Source organism: Urtica dioica, chromosome 8 (assembly GCF_054948205.1).
Source record: "Urtica dioica subsp. dioica isolate 48M chromosome 8, U.dioica_male_clone48M_v1_H2, whole genome shotgun sequence".
NCBI classification, from domain to species: domain Eukaryota; kingdom Viridiplantae; phylum Streptophyta; class Magnoliopsida; order Rosales; family Urticaceae; genus Urtica; species Urtica dioica.
In genome coordinates this window covers 32,153,966-32,171,494 of record NC_142763.1, presented here as the reverse complement: position 1 = coordinate 32,171,494, position 17,529 = coordinate 32,153,966, and the positions used below count along the sequence as shown (strand labels likewise).

Here is a 17,529-nt window from a genome sequence, read left to right as displayed (position 1 = left end):
TTCAACTTTATAAATGGTTAGATTTCGTGTTAGCTCCCGAAAGATTGCTCAAAGTTGCATTTTGGCCACTCAATTCAATTGTTCTACCTTGCTATATAGTTGTTTATACGCCTCGTATGGGAACCCAACAACCCACCTTAAAAATAGAAAAATTACACGGAACCATTTGAAAGGTTGGAATTGCAAACTATTGGATCTTGCTCAAATATAAGCCCAAATTTGAGCATTAAAGATGGTTCGTGGCTTAACAATTGTGAAGATTTGCTAGCAATTAGCAAAAATTGTATGTTAGTTGCTTACCATTATTTTGCAATTTACCTATTAGCTTATAACTAAATTATTTTGCTTAACTAAGCTACCTAACTTAGCAAATTAAATGAACTCATTTTTTATTATTTTTTTATTTAATAGGTGAGAATTGAATAGAAAATAATAATAAAATATTAATTATTGACATGTGGGATAAAGTTAAGTTAAGAGAGTGATTTAGCTTACCAATAAATAGTAAATTTGCTTAAATTAGTTGTAGCTTAAATTACTTATGTGGCAAGTTAAACAAATATGATATTTGTTTACCATTAATGCTTCAAGAAGCCCGTCAACAAAAGAACAAAGATTCGGACACATCATCATGAGTCTTGACACAGGTCATCAACACGGATACTCAATGTCAACCTCCATCGTCAAGCACTTGGACTAGTCTCGTTGATGTCGATCATAGAGCTGGAATCGATGCAAGTGAAATTTCAAGGATTCAAAGACAACATTCAAGCAACAATGATTTAAGTGGGCTTGTGATAACTGAACGCTAACTTTCTAATGATCCAATAAGCTATCAAGTACAAATTCTCACAACGTTTAGGGTTGAACATTTGAAAGAGGCTCTCTAAATGGGTTGATCAACTAATTGGCTAATAAGACCTAACAATTGTAGAATTCATTATGGAACCTAATTATTATAATTAATGTTCTAGAAACTCTTCCAAAGACCATGAACGTTCAAGCAGTGGGACATCAAGTTATATGAGTAGATGTAATTAGTTTAGAAGTAGTCAAATCATCACTAAAAAATGATATGATGAATTTGAAATTTTACATTCATTTAGCGTGTTGTTGTATGTATCTAGTTAGTGTTTTTTTAGGCTAAAATTTGCAATTTCAAAGTTGTAAAGGCTAGGAGTAATTTTCATTTAGCTTTAGTGTTATTTAAAAGAGTATTTTAGGTTGATTTTTAGAGTTGTTGGTGCTGAACGTTTTTTTTTTTTTTTAATCGTAGAGCCTCTCTAAGACTATAAATAGTGTTTTGATGTTTGCATTAAAATTACAGTCTATTCGAATGAAAAATTGTGAGTTTGTCTTTCTTTGCTCCTAAAAAGACTTTTTAAAATTATCAAGTTATCTTGCTACATTAAGCAACTTAATTTGTTATATCGATTTTGAAGTATTCATCTTGAGTATGTTGGCGTGTCATCGTGTAAATTGTAGTATTCATTTCTCTCTATATACAACTAACAAACCCCAACATTATCATATTTTGTAGATCTTGGGATTCTTTTTCAATTTTTGTTATTATTAGGCCTCATAACAATTAATTGGTGAGAGATTCATATCAGAGACCTCATAAAATTCTTTATTAGGTCTCTGATAAAGCCCTTTGGCCGAGGTTCCTCACCTAACCCCGCAACAAACCTTCGGCGAGACTTCTCGATTTGCATTACTCGCTGGACTCTTCACCCAAGGCCCTTGGCCAAGTATTCAACCATAATTCTCAGCTAGGTCCTCGGCTAGGTCAACGATTAGGACCCGATCTTTGACCCAGACTCTCATCTAGATCCACAGCCAGAATCCTCGACTAGTTCCATAGCCAAGACCCGGACCAAGGTCCCTTGAAGGAAGTCCTCTGCCAACATTTGCGACCATTCTTCACCCATAGTTTTTTTGCACATAGTGATCAATGCATCTCGACATACCAGGTCTTCTCGACTACGACTCCATGGTTCCTTGGCCATGAATTCTTGCCAAGACCTCAACCACCCACCTTGGCCAAGGACTCCGACCGCTCGACACGTGAGTTATTGGCTACCCTGACCCTCACACCCAAGTCCTCGACATACATACATCGAAAAAGATTATCAGTTAGCGTGATCCTCCATGGCCCACTTCAATCTTTAAGCCTCATACTCTTCTATAAATATAATACCATCTCTATGGGTCACATGTAATTCCTATGAACTCAAAACTATGTATCTCGCCCTACTCATTATATTACTCTAAGTTCTAGAGACCACATAATAATTAGACTAATGTTGAGTATCATAGAGTGCGTCACGAAAAATTCCTACGCGTCACAATAACTTATATGATGTTTTTTTTCCTCATGAGACGGTTGATCGGAGAACCATTTTCCGGCAAGGCAAGAGAGAAACGTTGAAAGTCAACCATATTCGAATATGACCCTAGATCGAACCACACAAGTTTTTTTAGTGTTGAAACAAACATTAACAATTGTCGAATATAATCAAAAGGAAACAAAAAGAAACATTATGAATTACTACATCAAAAACCATACCACCATTTTAATAAGAGATATTGTACACTAGTTAGATTTTCTTAAAAGAAAATTTAAATATAAATTTACTTTGGCATCTATGAGTTTATAAAAAATCAAAAGGTATAAGAGCCACACATAAATTTTATTCATGGTCTTATATAAAAATGAGATTTAGGCATTATTTTTTTTTTTGTGGTAGATTTTATACCTTATTTCATGTGTTTTATTAGATCAATATTCATTTTAGCGATAAATTAAACATAGATGTGGAACACTGTTGTTTATGCCATCGTTTTTTGTACGGAGGAAATGAAAAAGCACACTCGAGAAAGACGAGAAATATATGAGTTTGCTTAAAAAAACACAAAAACCCTAAGCTACGGTGTTGGGCCCTCACCCACCTAGGAGGTCCAATTGCGGGACTCCTCTCACATAAACCCGTGACCATTCACTCAGCAGCCCACGATCGAAGAACCTCTCGCCCAACCAATGTTCCCTTCAAACGGGCTTTGGGCGAGAAGGATCGACACCAGGCAGACAAGGCTCTCGCCCAGTCCTTCTCGTCTCACGGATCATTCAAACACGGCCAGAATTGTTTGCCAAGAGGAGGCTGGAAGACGGCTCCCGCCATGAGGCTCTCGCCAAAAAAGACTTGGGCGACGAAGACCCTTCTCGCCAGAGGCCGCGTCTCTCAGGCGAGAAGGCTTTCTCACCTATGACACAAGGCTCCTGTCCCAAAGGGCTTCGCGCCCGAGATGTTTAAGAAAAAGTTCAAGGGCCTATTTCACCTATGCCCACCAAACACTTCACATCTCATTGCCACAATCCCCAAGGCACTAGAAATTGGACCGCAACCACCATTTTGAGGTAACTCTCTCTCTCAAATAAAGCAAAATCATGCCAAATTCTCTACTCAACTAATTTTTTCACTCAAACACAACTGAGACTAAAAAGAAATTACATAAAGGCCCTTCACTGCTCATTATCACCAAGATTAATGTTGAGCGTTGAAAAGCGCAGGGGAGAAAACTCTCTGCGTCCCGATAGTTCACCTTTCTCTCATCTTCTAGAAAACTAAAGTCAAGAACTCACTTTCGAATAAAAAGAGATGGAAGGAGTCACCATCATCACTCTCAATCTTTCCCTATAATCATAGAATGAGTAGCATTTCGGGATTCACACCCTAAATTGCCACCTCTTTCTCGACTTTAAACAAAATAGATTCATCCTCCTCAATTGTAATTTAAGGATTCTTCCAGAACTTGTGGATATTTAGGTCCACACCTCAATCTTCAATGAATCTCGGAAAATCCGCAAAGAGTAACTCTAGGACCTGAAAACAGAACACGTGTCAAAGCCCGACACCACCACGTGACCTGTACATGGTATTTGAAAAATCGTATTAATAATTGTTATAATAAAAGTATGAAGATGGATTAAGAAATAGGGACTGCTGTGTTTTCATAAAAAATTCCGAAGAAAATAACAAACTTCATGCCGTTTCTTTTATCTTAGATATATATATATATATATATATATATATATATATATATATATATATATTGCGAAAATTTACATATTCATCTAGAAACAAGGAAAAATATCATATATTCCCCTTGTGTTAATCGAAATGTTTCATTTATTCCCACAGTTTTTAGAAATATCGGAAGTGTTCCTTAACATTCCTATTAATATCAATTGTATACTTTAAAATGCGTTTACATACCAAAAGACTCCCTTTGTAAATATTTTGTTGATTTTTTCAAAATTAAACTGCCCATTTTAAAAAAAAAGTGATCGCACTAGGCCACCGGCGACTAAGGAAAAGCTTACTAGAGAGAAGAGAAAGTATTATTATCGCCACCACCATAATTATCGAGCACCATGCAAGCTCTCTTAATCCGGATGACTAGTCCACTCAAACTCTCCATAGTAGTCATGATCAAAAGCTCTCTCTCTATATGTGGTTTTTTTCTCGTTCGAAATCTTAGAACTCTATTCCATTTGCTAAGTCATTAACAAAGACGAAATGGAAGGCAAAGTGCATGAGCCAAACAATTTTTTTATTTTTTATTTTTTTTATTATAAAAACAATTTAGGTATAAAAAGAGAGGATACATTAAGAATAAAATGAGCTATTCAATTTTTAGTTTTAAAAATCAACAATTTTTTTTTTTTAAATGGAAGATTTTATTTGTAATATGTAAACACGTTTTAAAATATATAGTTGATATTTATAAAAATATTAAAGAACATTTTTCATATTTTTAGTAAGGGAAAATATCAATAGTATCATTTTTATTTAATCGAAATGCGCGATTTGCACTATCGGTTTTTAAATATATCAGATATATTCATTCAATTTAATGCAAATGACATATATCTCTCATAAAATTATGATATATTGCAAATACCACCCTATTCATTTATTTTTTACAAAAGGAAATTTTGAACTCCCCAAAATATCCTTAATGAAATAACTTTTTAATTTTTATTTTATATATTAAAATTTTAAATTAAAAATATAAAACGTTAAAGATTTTTTTATATAAAGAAGTTTTGAATTTTTTTATTTTATTAAAATAGTAAATAAATATTTATTCTATTAAGAGTATTTTGGGGAATTCAAATTATTTTTTGTAAAAAATAAATAAAAATATGGTATTTGCAATTCAACATATTTTTAAGAGAGACATATTATTTATATTAAACTGAAGAGATATATATGATATTTTTAAGAATTGAAACTATAAATAGCGTATTTCGATTAGACAGAAGGGAATAACGACAATGTATTTTTCCTACAAACAACGAAACTATAAATCGCGAATTTCGATTAGATTAGACAAAAGGGAATAACGACAATGTATTTTTCCTACAAACGACGATGTATGTTTTTTTTTTTTTTTTTTTTTTCTCACAATGAAGGAAGGAAAAGGAAAGAAAGAAACATATAAAATGAGTTGAGTGAGTTCGATCAGAGTCAGCATCATTGTAGTAAGCCTAATCTCTGGGAAGTTGGGAATAGGATAGGAATTACACGTAATTACCAGTGTCTCCAAAACCAGCCGTAGAGCTTTTGAATAAATCGTCCTGAGCTTTAGAAGGAAGAGAGAGAGAGAGAGAGAGAGAGAGAGAATGCTTCGTGTCGTTGTGAAGAAACTGGTTTCGAATCCATCGAAGCCATTGTTGATCGGTTCAAATCGAGCTCATTTTCTACAGAGAAACGCTTATTCCCATGGAGTCCTTCCCGACGGCGTTGACCGGAGCTCCGACTCCTTTTCCCGCAACTCTGAGGCCATGGAAGCTCTGATTTCCGATCTCCGATCGCGCGTGAATCAGGTCTCTATATTCTCTCCCTCTCTCGCGCTGTGATTTTCTGAACCTTGCATGGTTTTGGTTCGAAGGTTAACGGAACCGAATGGTTGGTAATGTGTTTGTTGCAGGTTCTCAAAGGAGGAGGACCGGAGTCTGTGAAGAGGAATCGGAGTAGGAACAAGCTCTTGCCTCGAGAGCGCATTGATCGCTTGCTCGATCCCGGTTCTTCGTTCCTCGAGCTTTCTCAGGTTTTAACGATTAAGAATTGATATACTCTTTTCTTTTTATGGAAAAACAATTACGAGCTTCAAGGTGTCAGAAATACCTTTTAACTGTTCTTTAAATCAGAAATGTTAAGAACTTCAAGAAGAAGAAGAAAAAAGAAGAGCATGATTTGCCCCCAAAAAATAAAAAAAATTAGTGCATTGATGCATTCAGGTTCTAATTGTCATTAGAGTGATGAAACGTTAGGTAGTTGAGTTTTGAAAGGTAATAAGTAGTGAGTGTTTTGGCAAGTTAATTGGGATTATGTTCTGAATATGAGTCTTTATTGGATGAAGCTCGCGGGGTATGAGCTATATGATGAACCCTTGCCGTCCGGTGGAATCATAACTGGAATAGGTCCGGTTCACGGTAGGCTTTGTGTGTTCGTGGCCAACGACCCAACGGTCAAGGGAGGGACTTATTACCCAATCACTGTCAAGAAACATCTTAGGGCACAAGAAATAGCCGCCCAATGCAAATTACCGTGCGTTTATATTGTCGATAGTGGGGGCGCCTTCCTTCCCAAGCAAGCTGAGGTCTTTCCTGATAGAGATAATTTCGGTAGAATTTTCTACAACCAAGCTGTAATGTCTGCCGACGGAATTCCGCAAATCGCGCTAGTTTTGGGCTCGTGCACCGCCGGTGGTGCTTACATACCTGCCATGGCTGACGAGAGCGTGATGGTGAAAGGGAACGGTACTATATTTCTAGCTGGACCACCACTTGTAAAGGTTTGCCTTTGGCCTCTTGCTTAGCATATTGTTTAACTGGGCTCCCATTTAGGTTTCTGAGTGCTGTAAGAAATATCTGGTGCAAGGTTATATGTGAAATGGAAACCTAATTCTGTTTAAAAGGGAAATTTTAAATAGGCTGCTACGGGTGAGGAAGTATCTGCAGAGGACTTAGGCGGGGCTAGTGTTCACTGCAAAACGTCAGGAGTTTCTGATCATTTTGCTCACGGTATGTTATTCGCACATAATAACTCTATTTTACATACTGCTGTCGTAGAAAATTCTTTGTAATGATAATGTGTCCATAGTCGACTATGATGTTTGTTGCTGAAACATTATGAAATTAGGTTCGAGTCTTTTTATGAGACCCAAACTTCAACAAATAACAATTTACGATCATATAACATTGCATATTGCAGATGAACTGCACGGACTTGCCATTGGGAGGAATATCGTTAAGAACTTGCACATGGCTGCACAGGAACAGTTGCAAAGTGGAGGGCAAAGCAAATCATCTGAATTCGAAGAACCATTGTATGATGTTAGGGAGCTTCGTTCTATTGCTCCAACTGACCATAAGCAGCAGTTTGATGTTCGATCTGTCATCGCTCGCATTGTGGATGGAAGCGAATTCGATGAATTCAAGAAGTTATATGGCACTGTGAGGAATATCACACTCGCTAAAACTTTTCAATTTTGAGTTCTTGGAGGGTGTAACTGTGATGATATTGAATCTGAGCTGTTTTTGTACAGACTCTTGTTACCGGTTTTGCTCGAGTTTTTGGACAGCCTGTTGGTATTATTGGCAATAATGGTATATTATTCAGCGAGTCCGCTCTGAAAGGAGCCCATTTCATTGAACTCTGCGCTCAACGAAACATACCCCTGGTTTTCCTTCAGAACATAACTGGTTTCATGGTAACGTAGCTAGAACTCCTCTCGCGTTACTTGTACAGTACCTCTACTTCTTCCTGGCCTCGAGACACCGGGTCTTTTGTACTATAATTTGGTCTGGCGTGCTGTTTGAGGTTTAAAAAGACTAGCTTCCAAGTTATTTCCAATTGATACAATGGAACCATTTTTTATAGGTTGGTTCAAAATCTGAGGCAAGTGGAATAGCGAAGGCTGGTGCAAAACTGGTTATGGCGGTATCTTGTGCCAAGGTTAGTTTTTTTATTTTTTTATTATTTTTTTTTATGCTTAAATGAAGAATTCAATGTATCTCCTTACTAATTAAAGCCAAATACTCATATCGATATCCTTAATTTTTTGGGTGCTGACCTAGTGTTGTAACTGGTTAAGTGTTACGTTCAGTCATCACCTTCTAGAATTATGTCTTAGTTTCCTCTACTACGCTTTTCAACATCTGAAATTACAAATTACCCAGTAATTTACTGCTATTTAAGTGTCTGAAAAATTGTGTGCAGGTTCCAAAAGTTACTATACTGATCGGCGGAAGCTTTGGTGCTGGGAATTATGCAATGTGTGGTCGTGCCTACAGTCCCAACTTCATGTTCCTCTGGCCAAATGCCCGGATATCTGTAATGGGTGGTGCTCAGGTAAACCTTTCTAATGAACACCGTTGTCTATTATTTTACTTTACTTGACAGTTGACAAATACCATATCATCACACTTTTTGCTCTTATGTCCCTTTTGTATAGATGGCACAATCACATGTGCAATGACACTTATAGGGAGTAAAAGCCCAGTAAACTGTTGTTATACAACCTCAGAATGTTTATTTGTGCGAACACACGAAAGTCTCTTGTTGATTCTTGAAAGGGTTAAACTAGTTGATCTTACATGCATATCCCTCATCGCTTTAAAGACCCTTTCATTTTCGGTCGCTATCGCCACAATAAAACTTTCATTCACACATTTTTTTAGGCCGCCGGCGTGCTGAGTCAAATCGAAAGAAGCAACAAGAAAAAACAAGGAATTCAGGTACATAAAGACCATTTCTTTCTTTCTTTCTATTTTTTTTTCTTTTTTTTTTCTTGACGATTATTATATGACCTTTTTTTTTTCTGGGGCGTTGTAGTGGGACAATGAAGAGGAAGAGAAATTCAAGGCAAAGGTGGTGGAGGGGTACGAGAGAGAAGGAAACCCGTATTACTCGACGGCAAGGCTGTGGGACGACGGAATTATCGATCCGGCTGATACAAGGAAGGTCATTGGCCTCTCTATCTCCGCTTCTTTGAGCCGTGTCCCTCAAGATACCAAGTTCGGTGTTTTCAGGATGTAATTATATGCAGTTTAATGCCTCAACAAATCCGTATATATTTTCCAAGAATAATAAATATGTATGCCCATTGCCCATCTATATCAGATGTTCAAGAATAGTACGTTTAATAGATAGATAACCAAAAGGTAATTACACATCTAGTTCACGTTGGTTTAATAGATAGAGAACCAAAAGGTAATTACATATCTAAAAATAAGGAAAAATCAATATTAACCATATCCTTTAAAGAAACCTTATGATAAAATTCAAATAACAATGAACTAAAAAAATATAAAGCATTGTTTGATTTTTGTCCAACTTATATATTTCATACTCCTTTTAAAAATAGATTTTAGATTTTATAAAAAAAAAAAAAGATTTTAGATGATAAAATGATTTTATCAATATTATTCACATGAATGTTTTCTTTTTAATTTTGTAAATCTATATTAATAAAACATAATTTTTCGCCCTCTCGCTCACATTTATTTTAAAAATATTATTATGAATTTGCTCGTTTTGAGTCCAAGCCCAGTATAACAGTTGCTGGCCCAATAGCACAGCTTTTCTCAGTAGTATGGTCAAATAGACTAATGAAAAGTCCCACATCGTTCAGATAAATAGAAAATTTATAGGTTTATATACGATTGTTTGTCTTTAGAGCTTGTCTCTTCGGAGACACCCGATAAAATTGGAACGATACAGAGAAGATTAGCATGGCCCCTGCGCAAGGATGACACGCATAAATCGAGAAATGGTCCAAATTTTTTTTATTTCTGGTAATTATTTATTTCTGGTCTTGTTGAAGCTTTCGTCTCTTCAGTTGGCTTCCAGGAAATTTATTTAAAATTTTGCCCACCAGCTGTTTGACGATATTACTGATAGAAAAAAAGAAATGAGCTTGTATTGTATTCTGTTCTTCAATTTATTTAATCAAATTTTCAATTCAGTTACTAGTTGACTCAGAAAGCACAACAGACTGGTGACGTGTCACTGCCTAGTGCTCACTTCTACTCCGTCGCAACTTCGTCGTCCACATTTGAGGTTTGTTTCACAAAATTTCTCGAACTGAACTCATGCTGTAATTGAATTTTGGCTATTTTGCCTATTGTTTTTCACAAAATCTGTTGTGTTTTTTATTTTTATTTTATTATTTTTCTAACTCTGTATCGATGTATGTGATCCTATGCGATATATCCCAGTAAGCAAAATGGACGACAATGTACGTTGTGGCATCCGAGTTTCGGAATTTGACCACTCTGCGGTGAATCACTTCAGAGCAATCGACCAGATTTCCAAGCTCTGCGGTGAAGATGAAGAAGCCATCGACGAGACCGAGATTCAGGGCCTCTCTTCCTCTGTGACTTTCTTAAGGCAAGCACACCTTTTACTTTCCTTACCCACTCTTTGAAGTATAAAAATATAGCATATATTATATGGACGCATGTATAGGATGTAGTATATCTGTGTGCGTGTGCTTAGAATTTGAACGTGTGTAGAGAATGGAAGCTATTCAATTACGAGCCCAGAGATGTCAGCTTTGAAGGTGTTCGTGGACCACTCAACTTGCCTCAATTTTCATCAGCTTCTATTCCTCAGGTTCGTCTCGAGATTATTTTTGTTGCTATTTTTCAATCAATCACTAAAATGGATGTTGAACAGTTTTTTTTTTTTTTTTTTTTTTTTTTTTAATACTGCAGAATGAGGAACTATGCGGGGGCGCTGTATCTCCAGAACCGAGGTACTTTGCTTGGAATTCGGTACAAGGCTTTGCGTCTATTGTTTATGTTTTTCTTTTCAAGAACATGTCATGGAACTCGAGTAAATTTATGTTCGGGTGTTTTGTTTGGGTATGACTTTCTCCTCCAGGGACTTTGTTATGTACGTCGGAGGACCGGTTTGGGGATTGGATTGGTGTCCTCGATTGCACGAAAGTAGCGATTCTCGTGGAACATGTGAGGTAATTTGGCTATTCCAATGGAATTGGTTCTATGTGTTTACTTCTGAAAGTAACTGCATATTTTATATTCTGTCTGACGATAAAAACTTTGTGCGTAATATATATATATATATATATATATATATATTTTGAGGGAATGATCGGACAAACGGAATTTGTCAGATAATATCTAATTCTGTATTTTCTTAATCGTTTTTCAGTTTGTTGCCATTTCTGCTCACCCACCGGGATCGTCTTATCACAACTTGGGCGCTCCGCTTTCTGGCAGAGGGCTTGTTCAGATATGGTGTGTTATGAACATTAAAGCGGTTTCTGAAGACATCTCTATCATAGAGAAGCCAAAACGAGGGCGGAGAAAAAGTGTTGTTAAAAAAAAGGAAGAACCAAATAAAGTGAAGAAGCCCAGAGGAAGACCAAGGAAGTACCCGATCAAAGACCATGTTGCTGAGCTGGACGGCTGCGGGCAACACACGCTACCCCTTGATACCCGAGTTCCGGAAAATTCATCGCCACTGCTTGCGATCGAAGGCGTTCCTAGCTCCGTGCAAGAACATAATATTAACGAGCAAATGAGTGGTATTGGTGGAGATATGGTCCTGGAAAATAGCGGAGATGAATCTCTTTCGAGTCTGATAGTTCGAGAAAGATCTAGGAAGAGGTCGTTAAAAGAACACGCTTCTGAGTTGGATTCCGATCAACCACTCGGTACCCAAGTTACAGAAAGCTCATCTAACTTGCTCGCCATTGAAGATGCTCCTAGCTTTATTACGGAGGATTCCGTGAAAGAAAATGTTCTTGAAGGGATTGTTGGCAATGAAACAAATCAGTTAGTGCTTTCACAGAGTCAGCCTGGCGACGAATATGGACAAAGTTGCGATATTTCAAGTAACGGTAACTTAGATAACAGTTCAACCGATCGTTCAATCCCGGATGATGTGGCTCTACCGAGAATGGTGTTAAGTTTAGCCCACAATGGAAAAGTGGCGTGGGATGTGAAATGGCGTCCTTTGAACGCAGAAGATGCTAATTGCAAACATCGGATGGGATTTCTTGCTGTTGTTTTAGGCAATGGATCTTTGGAAGTGTAAGACTTCTGTTTCTACACTCTTTAAATTATTTAACCAATACGTTAACATTTTCCATTGTTCCTCTTTTTAATGACAAATTTGATCTCATATTTGTGAGCAACCTCTTTGGCAAAATTACTTCTCCTTACCTTTATTTTTATTTATTTATTCCTTACTAACTAGACGTGATATGCCGTAGGTTTAGCGTATGCCTTTTGTTTGTGAAGTTGGCTTAACGCTGTATATCTTGTACGTTCCTAGCTAGCTTTCTGTTTAAGAATTTAGCTTAGAAGACTTTAGGTTATCAACAATGGCATAAGAGGGCCAGGGACGGAGATAGACATACATTCTAGGTTATCACGTCAAGAAAGTGTTAGGATCTTAACGGTAGTATTGGAACTAGAAATTTATAGTTAGTTAATCAATTACTTAGTATATATAAGAAGAGAGTGAAAGGGAAAGTTAGACAATTCTTCAGTGAAGAATTCGGATGTTCCTCGGGGGATAGAATAAGCCTCTCGAAATGATGTAATATCTTGTGTTTTCCTATTTCTTGAATAATGAAAGATTCAGGGTCTTATCAGAAAGAAAGCGGTATTGGTAGATTTCTGATATATTTTGATCTATTGACTGAATATAGGTGGGATGTTCCTCTTCCTCATGCTATCAAAGCTCTTTATTCTTCTTCCGATGGCGAAGGCACTGATCCCCGGTTTGTCAAATTGAAGCCGGTATTTAGATCCTCGATGCTGAAAACGGGTGGCGTACAAAGGTATTCTCAATTCATCTTTTTGAAATGCGTTCGAAGATCTTTTTGTTGGAAGAAAAAAAATGTCACTGATAAACCTGCCTTTTGGACATTGGTCTCAGAAACTGTATATATCGTGGCGAGGCTTGTTTGAGTCTCTTGTCTTCTCTTAAGACATGAAATTGTTTTTACATAATTTAGACCTTTAGTTTTTTTTTGGAACTCTCTTTAAGTGGCAAGTGTTGGATTCTGAAGTTGTCATAAATGTGTGACCTAAATGAATGATTTTTATCTCTTAATATAGCTTACGTCTATCAAATACATTGATTTTGTAGGCGTGTGAATTATCGACATTCATGGTTTAGCTTATTTGCAACCTAAAGTAGTTTTATTTAGCTTATTTGCAACCTAAAGTAGTTTTATTTTGAACAGCATTCCTCTTACAGTAGAATGGTCGGCCACGGCTCCTCATAATTTCTTACTTGCCGGTTGTCATGACGGAACGGTAATTATTCCACTACCCAGAGCAAATACAAACTAGATTGCAAAGGACCAGTCTCGAATAAGGTCTACAAAGAGAGAACTAAACTCAGAAACTAAAGAAATCATCCAGATATTAGTTAGTTTCTGTATTTTAATAGTGTCTTAGCTGATATTAGTGAATTTTATATTTATGGCAAGGTTTTGTAAAATATCATCAATCTTTTGAATCTGTAAAATCCCAGGTGTTGTAGTAATCTTTGCTTAGCTAATTGTGTCCTATAGTTTTCCAATGTGTTCTAGAGTTATTTGCAATCCCAACTGCTCCTTTCTACTTTTTTTTTTCTTTCCAATTTCTCATACAGCATCAGTTGGGTGTTCAATGATCATGTAACAATTTGAGTCATTGACCTTAAACTTGCCCACAAATACAGGTTGCTTTATGGAAATTCTCAGCTGGTGAATCGTCTGATGGTAAGTAATGTATACTTTATACACGACTACACTGGTTTTTATTTTTTTATTTTATTCTTCTGAACTTATCGTATTATATTTTATGAAGATGGAGATTTTTCGCATGAATTGAACCCGCAACCTTACCACTGTTTTTGTTGATAATCTTTGAGGCGATGTTTTTTTTTTTTTTCAGACGCAAGGCCTTTGCTTCGTTTCAGTGCAGATACGGTTCCTATTAGAGTAGTTTCCTGGGCCCCGGTTGAAAGGTCAATTGTGCTACACATAAATATGCTAGATGCTTTTTTTATTTTTTTATTTTTATTTTTATAAAAAAAGAAATCTAAAGAAATCTATATACATCGTTAAAGCCACAGGAACAACATAGTTTTTTTGTATGAAATAACTTGACTTAAGGTTGAGCTGCACGTCTTGGAAGAGATGATATTTTAGACCATTTTCTAAATTTTTTCCCGTGTTACCTTTTGCGATTCAGCGAATCAGAGGGTGAAAATGTTATTGTAACTGCTGGCCATGAAGGCTTAAAATTCTGGGATATACGGTATGCGAAAAAAAAAATGTTTTCGTAAAATGCAAATGTAATTTCATTCTATGCTTTTATAGCCTTCCATTTTTTCCAGTGATCCATTCTGTCCGTTGTGGGACATTCACCAAGGGTCAAAAAGCATATATGGTCTGGACTGGATTCCAAATCCGAGGTACATGCATTATACTACTCTTATACTTATCGTGAACGGATAATCAAAATATAAAGGAAGACTTGTTAATTTTCTCTTTTTAGGTGTCTTGTTTTATCGTTCGATGATGGGACAATGAAGGTGCTCAGCTTGACTAAGGCTGCATGCGATGTCCCAATCACTGGAAAGCCATTTTCCGGGTCAAAGCAGCAAGGCCTTCACAGTTACAATGGTTCATCATATGCTATTTGGAGTGTTCAGGTCTCAAGATTAACGGGTCTCTCTCTCTCTCTCTCTCTCTCTCTCTGTGTACTAGAAAGTTTTCTCAAGGAACCTAGCTAATGTGTTATTCTTAACGCATCCGAAATAAACCTACAGTTTTACTTTCTCGTGCTTTCTCGTGTATAACATAAGCAAATCCAACCATTTTAGCGCAGATAGTCCATGAAGTCATTGGCATTTCGATCCCTAAACTATATTTTAAACTATTTGAGTCTTTTTTTTAAAGAAATAACTTTTTTATTTTTACTTATGAAATTCATCACTTAAACAACTTAAAATGTATTTACAAACATATAAAACTTGTATATAAGTTTATAAAATATCATTAAAATAAAAATTTACCCTAAACATCCAAAGTTGGTTTAACTTTATCTAGTGTTTTAGGGTCATAATATAATTTAAATAGCGTAAAAAATTAACAAGTTACTTAAGTTTGAAACAGCACTTTAAATTAAGGTTTTGAATGTCCTAAAAGGAAGTTTAATTTTTATTTTGTTAAATGATGAAAATGCTTGAAATCCGTTTGAGGACCTTTTTGCTCCAAAAAATAGTTTTGGGGCCAAAATGTTACTCCCATAATATTCATTCACTATTTGCAATTAGAAGTCTTGAATGAAAAGTAATCGCTTGAAAGTTCCGGGTGTCGCATTGCTTGAGCTTACAAAGTTACGTGGCCTGTTATTGCATGTCTTCTGAATATTGAAGCATTTTTCAGGTATGGTTGCGTATTGTTGTGCAGATGGAACTGTTGTTCGTTTCCAGGTGATTTCAGTTTTCTGGTTCTTTTGTTGACTCAGTCATTTCCATTTTTATGATAATTTTTTATACTGAAAACAAGATAGGACAATGTCATTAAAAAGGGAAAAAAAAGGAACACTTTTTCTTCCCTAAAATTTTTCCCTCCTTGCAGTTCTGATTAATTGTGCTTATAATTGTTAAAATCATTATCAAGTATAAATAGTCTGTGATGACCGAGCAAGTCCTTAAACTCCCACACCGCTGAGTCTTTTGCTTGATTGAATTTTGTGTTCCATGCTTTTTTAGCTTACAACCAATGCAGTGGACAGAGATTTCTCGAAAAACCGGGGCCCTCATTTTCTGTGCTGCTCGCTGGCCAAAGAAGAATCTTCTATTAGGATCGACACTCCTGCAATAGGCACTTCTTTCCCTCTGAATTTGCACGTAGTTAGAGAAGCCCGACACTCCTTGCGAGACATCTTATTCGAGTCTAGTCCGTTTGAAAGGGCCGATAAGAAAACAGGAAAAAGCCCTGCCTCCAATGATCAAGCTCTGGGTAATACCCAATTGAATTATGTGCACTCATTCGCACACCTCTGTGATGAAAACTAGTCTGACCATCGTTAAGTCTTTTCTTGCAGCACTTTGTTACGATGCTGATCCGCCCGAGGAAATACTGGCGTCTCTGAAGAAACAAAAGCCGTCGAAATCTGGCTCCGCGAACAAGAAAAAGACAGAAGACAACCTGCAATTGGCGGCCATTGACGACGAGCCACGGAGTAAAGACGGGAAAGAGGACGAGAGAGCGAGCAATAAGCACGAAGCTCTCCCTCCGAAAGAGGTAGCGATGCATCGCGTGAGGTGGAACATGAACAAGGGCTGCGAGAGGTGGTTGTGCTACGGTGGAGCTGCGGGGATCGTACGCTGCCATGAAATCGTCCTCTCGGAAATCGATCTCAAGTGGGCTATGAAGAAATAGCGAGCTCGTGTGTGTCTGATGGTTTCTCTTGCTGACACGGTTTTTTGAGTTCCATTGTTGCAATGAAAAAAGGAAGTGAAACATCAGAACTTGGCTTAAATCGCGCAGATCCAGAGGCATTGCCAGAGAGAGACCCACCAAAGCATCTTTAAATGCTTGTCCGAGTAAGGTGAGACTCAAAATCCTCTGTTTGATTCGAATTGCCAACCAATGATTACTGTAATCCATCAAATTGGGTTTTTTTTTTCTTTCTTTTTTTTTCCCATTGGTTTCTCTTTATTGTTTTAAATTTTACTTGCTTGTTCAGAAACTTATCTCTGCGGGCTCTTCGGGGGCGAAAGCACTTGGAGGAACGTGAATGTTCGGATGTTGGAAATATTTTTACGAAGCTTTGTATTCTAAAGTACTGAGCTATACAATTTCACGTTAAAATAAATAAAAAAAATTAAGGCATTTCCCTCCTATTTTTTTCTTCTGTGGAGTTTGTTTCTGGACCATCAGTGCTTTATTTAACTAAACTAAAGATCTAAAGACATGTTTAGTTAGGAGACAAATTGACGGAATAGAATGAAACTAAATGTATAAAACTTAGCATTCCTATGTTTCGGTTCACTTTTAAACGATGGAATTATGATTCCATGGGATATAGTTACTGTGATATAATGATCATTCGTAGGTTTTGAAATTTGCTAGTAATAATTTAATTTATATTTATGTAAAACTAATAAAATAACAGTAAGGCGCTCGTGGCCTAATGGATAAGGCGTTTGACTTCTAATCAAACGATTGTGGGTTCGAGTCCCACCGAGCGTGAGCTTTTTATTTTGTTTTCTTTAAACGAATAAATTATTATTTATTTCTTCAAGTAATAAATTATTATTTATTTCTTCAAGTTTTTTATGTTCAAAATAAGACGCTTCTTTGGCTATATTTAGTGTATTGGTGGAGGGATGCAGTTGTTTCCGTCATCACTATACACACGGTAAGTTTGGAGGAAATGTACTTGCTACATAAAAATGCGATAAAAACATTAGT

The 17,529-nt window shown here is 36.6% G+C and overlaps 2 protein-coding genes and 2 non-coding genes across 6 annotated transcripts; all 4 read left to right on the top strand.

Moving 5' to 3' along the window:
- The first annotated feature begins 5,512 nt into the window (after nucleotides 1-5,512).
- Nucleotides 5,513-9,188, top strand: MCCB (3-methylcrotonyl-CoA carboxylase). Its single transcript, XM_089624487.1, has 10 exons — nucleotides 5,513-5,893; nucleotides 5,998-6,117; nucleotides 6,430-6,864; nucleotides 7,003-7,093; nucleotides 7,284-7,525; nucleotides 7,618-7,782; nucleotides 7,953-8,027; nucleotides 8,292-8,423; nucleotides 8,753-8,809; nucleotides 8,907-9,188. The coding sequence occupies exons 1-10, from the start codon at nucleotides 5,690-5,692 to the stop codon at nucleotides 9,108-9,110; spliced, it is 1,725 nt and encodes a 574-aa protein (XP_089480613.1). The 5' UTR covers nucleotides 5,513-5,689; the 3' UTR covers nucleotides 9,111-9,188.
- Nucleotides 9,189-9,755: 567 nt separating this feature from the next.
- LOC149389252 (U6 spliceosomal RNA) lies at nucleotides 9,756-9,858 on the top strand. The gene has a single exon (XR_016301122.1). It is a non-coding gene; the product is annotated as a U6 spliceosomal RNA (small nuclear RNA).
- Nucleotides 9,859-9,911: 53 nt separating this feature from the next.
- LOC149389251 (Transducin/WD40 repeat-like superfamily protein) lies at nucleotides 9,912-16,956 on the top strand. Of its 3 annotated transcripts, XR_016300776.1 has the most exons (17): nucleotides 9,918-10,133; nucleotides 10,292-10,463; nucleotides 10,589-10,688; nucleotides 10,790-10,830; nucleotides 10,959-11,049; nucleotides 11,250-12,133; nucleotides 12,757-12,888; nucleotides 13,297-13,369; nucleotides 13,779-13,818; nucleotides 13,994-14,066; nucleotides 14,294-14,359; nucleotides 14,439-14,516; nucleotides 14,600-14,772; nucleotides 15,493-15,539; nucleotides 15,822-16,071; nucleotides 16,157-16,663; nucleotides 16,802-16,956. XR_016300776.1 is itself a non-coding variant. In XM_089623999.1 (16 exons), exons 2-16 carry the CDS (start codon nucleotides 10,300-10,302, stop codon nucleotides 16,492-16,494), a joined length of 2,550 nt encoding a protein of 849 aa, XP_089480125.1. In that variant the 5' UTR covers nucleotides 9,918-10,133; nucleotides 10,292-10,299; the 3' UTR covers nucleotides 16,495-16,956. The 3 variants fall into 3 exon arrangements, 1 of the variants encoding a protein (XP_089480125.1); XR_016300777.1 differs by lacking the exon at nucleotides 16,802-16,956 and having other exon boundaries at nucleotides 9,912-10,133; nucleotides 15,838-16,071; nucleotides 16,157-16,319; XM_089623999.1 differs by having other exon boundaries at nucleotides 16,157-16,956.
- Nucleotides 16,957-17,234: 278 nt separating this feature from the next.
- Nucleotides 17,235-17,307, top strand: TRNAR-UCU (transfer RNA arginine (anticodon UCU)). The gene has a single exon. It is a non-coding gene; the product is annotated as a tRNA-Arg (tRNA).
- Nucleotides 17,308-17,529: the final 222 nt, after the last annotated feature.

Coding starts and splice junctions, on each gene's coding strand:
- MCCB (XM_089624487.1), top strand. CDS start 5,690: ATGCTTCGTGTCGTTGTGAAGAAACTGGTTTCGAATCCATCGAAGCCA. Junction 6,865..7,002: donor CTGGACCACCACTTGTAAAG/GTTTGCCTTTGG, acceptor AATTTTAAATAG/GCTGCTACGGGTGAGGAAGT. Junction 7,094..7,283: donor TTCTGATCATTTTGCTCACG/GTATGTTATTCG, acceptor TGCATATTGCAG/ATGAACTGCACGGACTTGCC.
- LOC149389251 (XM_089623999.1), top strand. CDS start 10,300: ATGGACGACAATGTACGTTGTGGCATCCGAGTTTCGGAATTTGACCAC. Junction 11,050..11,249: donor ATTCTCGTGGAACATGTGAG/GTAATTTGGCTA, acceptor ATCGTTTTTCAG/TTTGTTGCCATTTCTGCTCA. Junction 15,540..15,821: donor GAACTGTTGTTCGTTTCCAG/GTGATTTCAGTT, acceptor ATGCTTTTTTAG/CTTACAACCAATGCAGTGGA.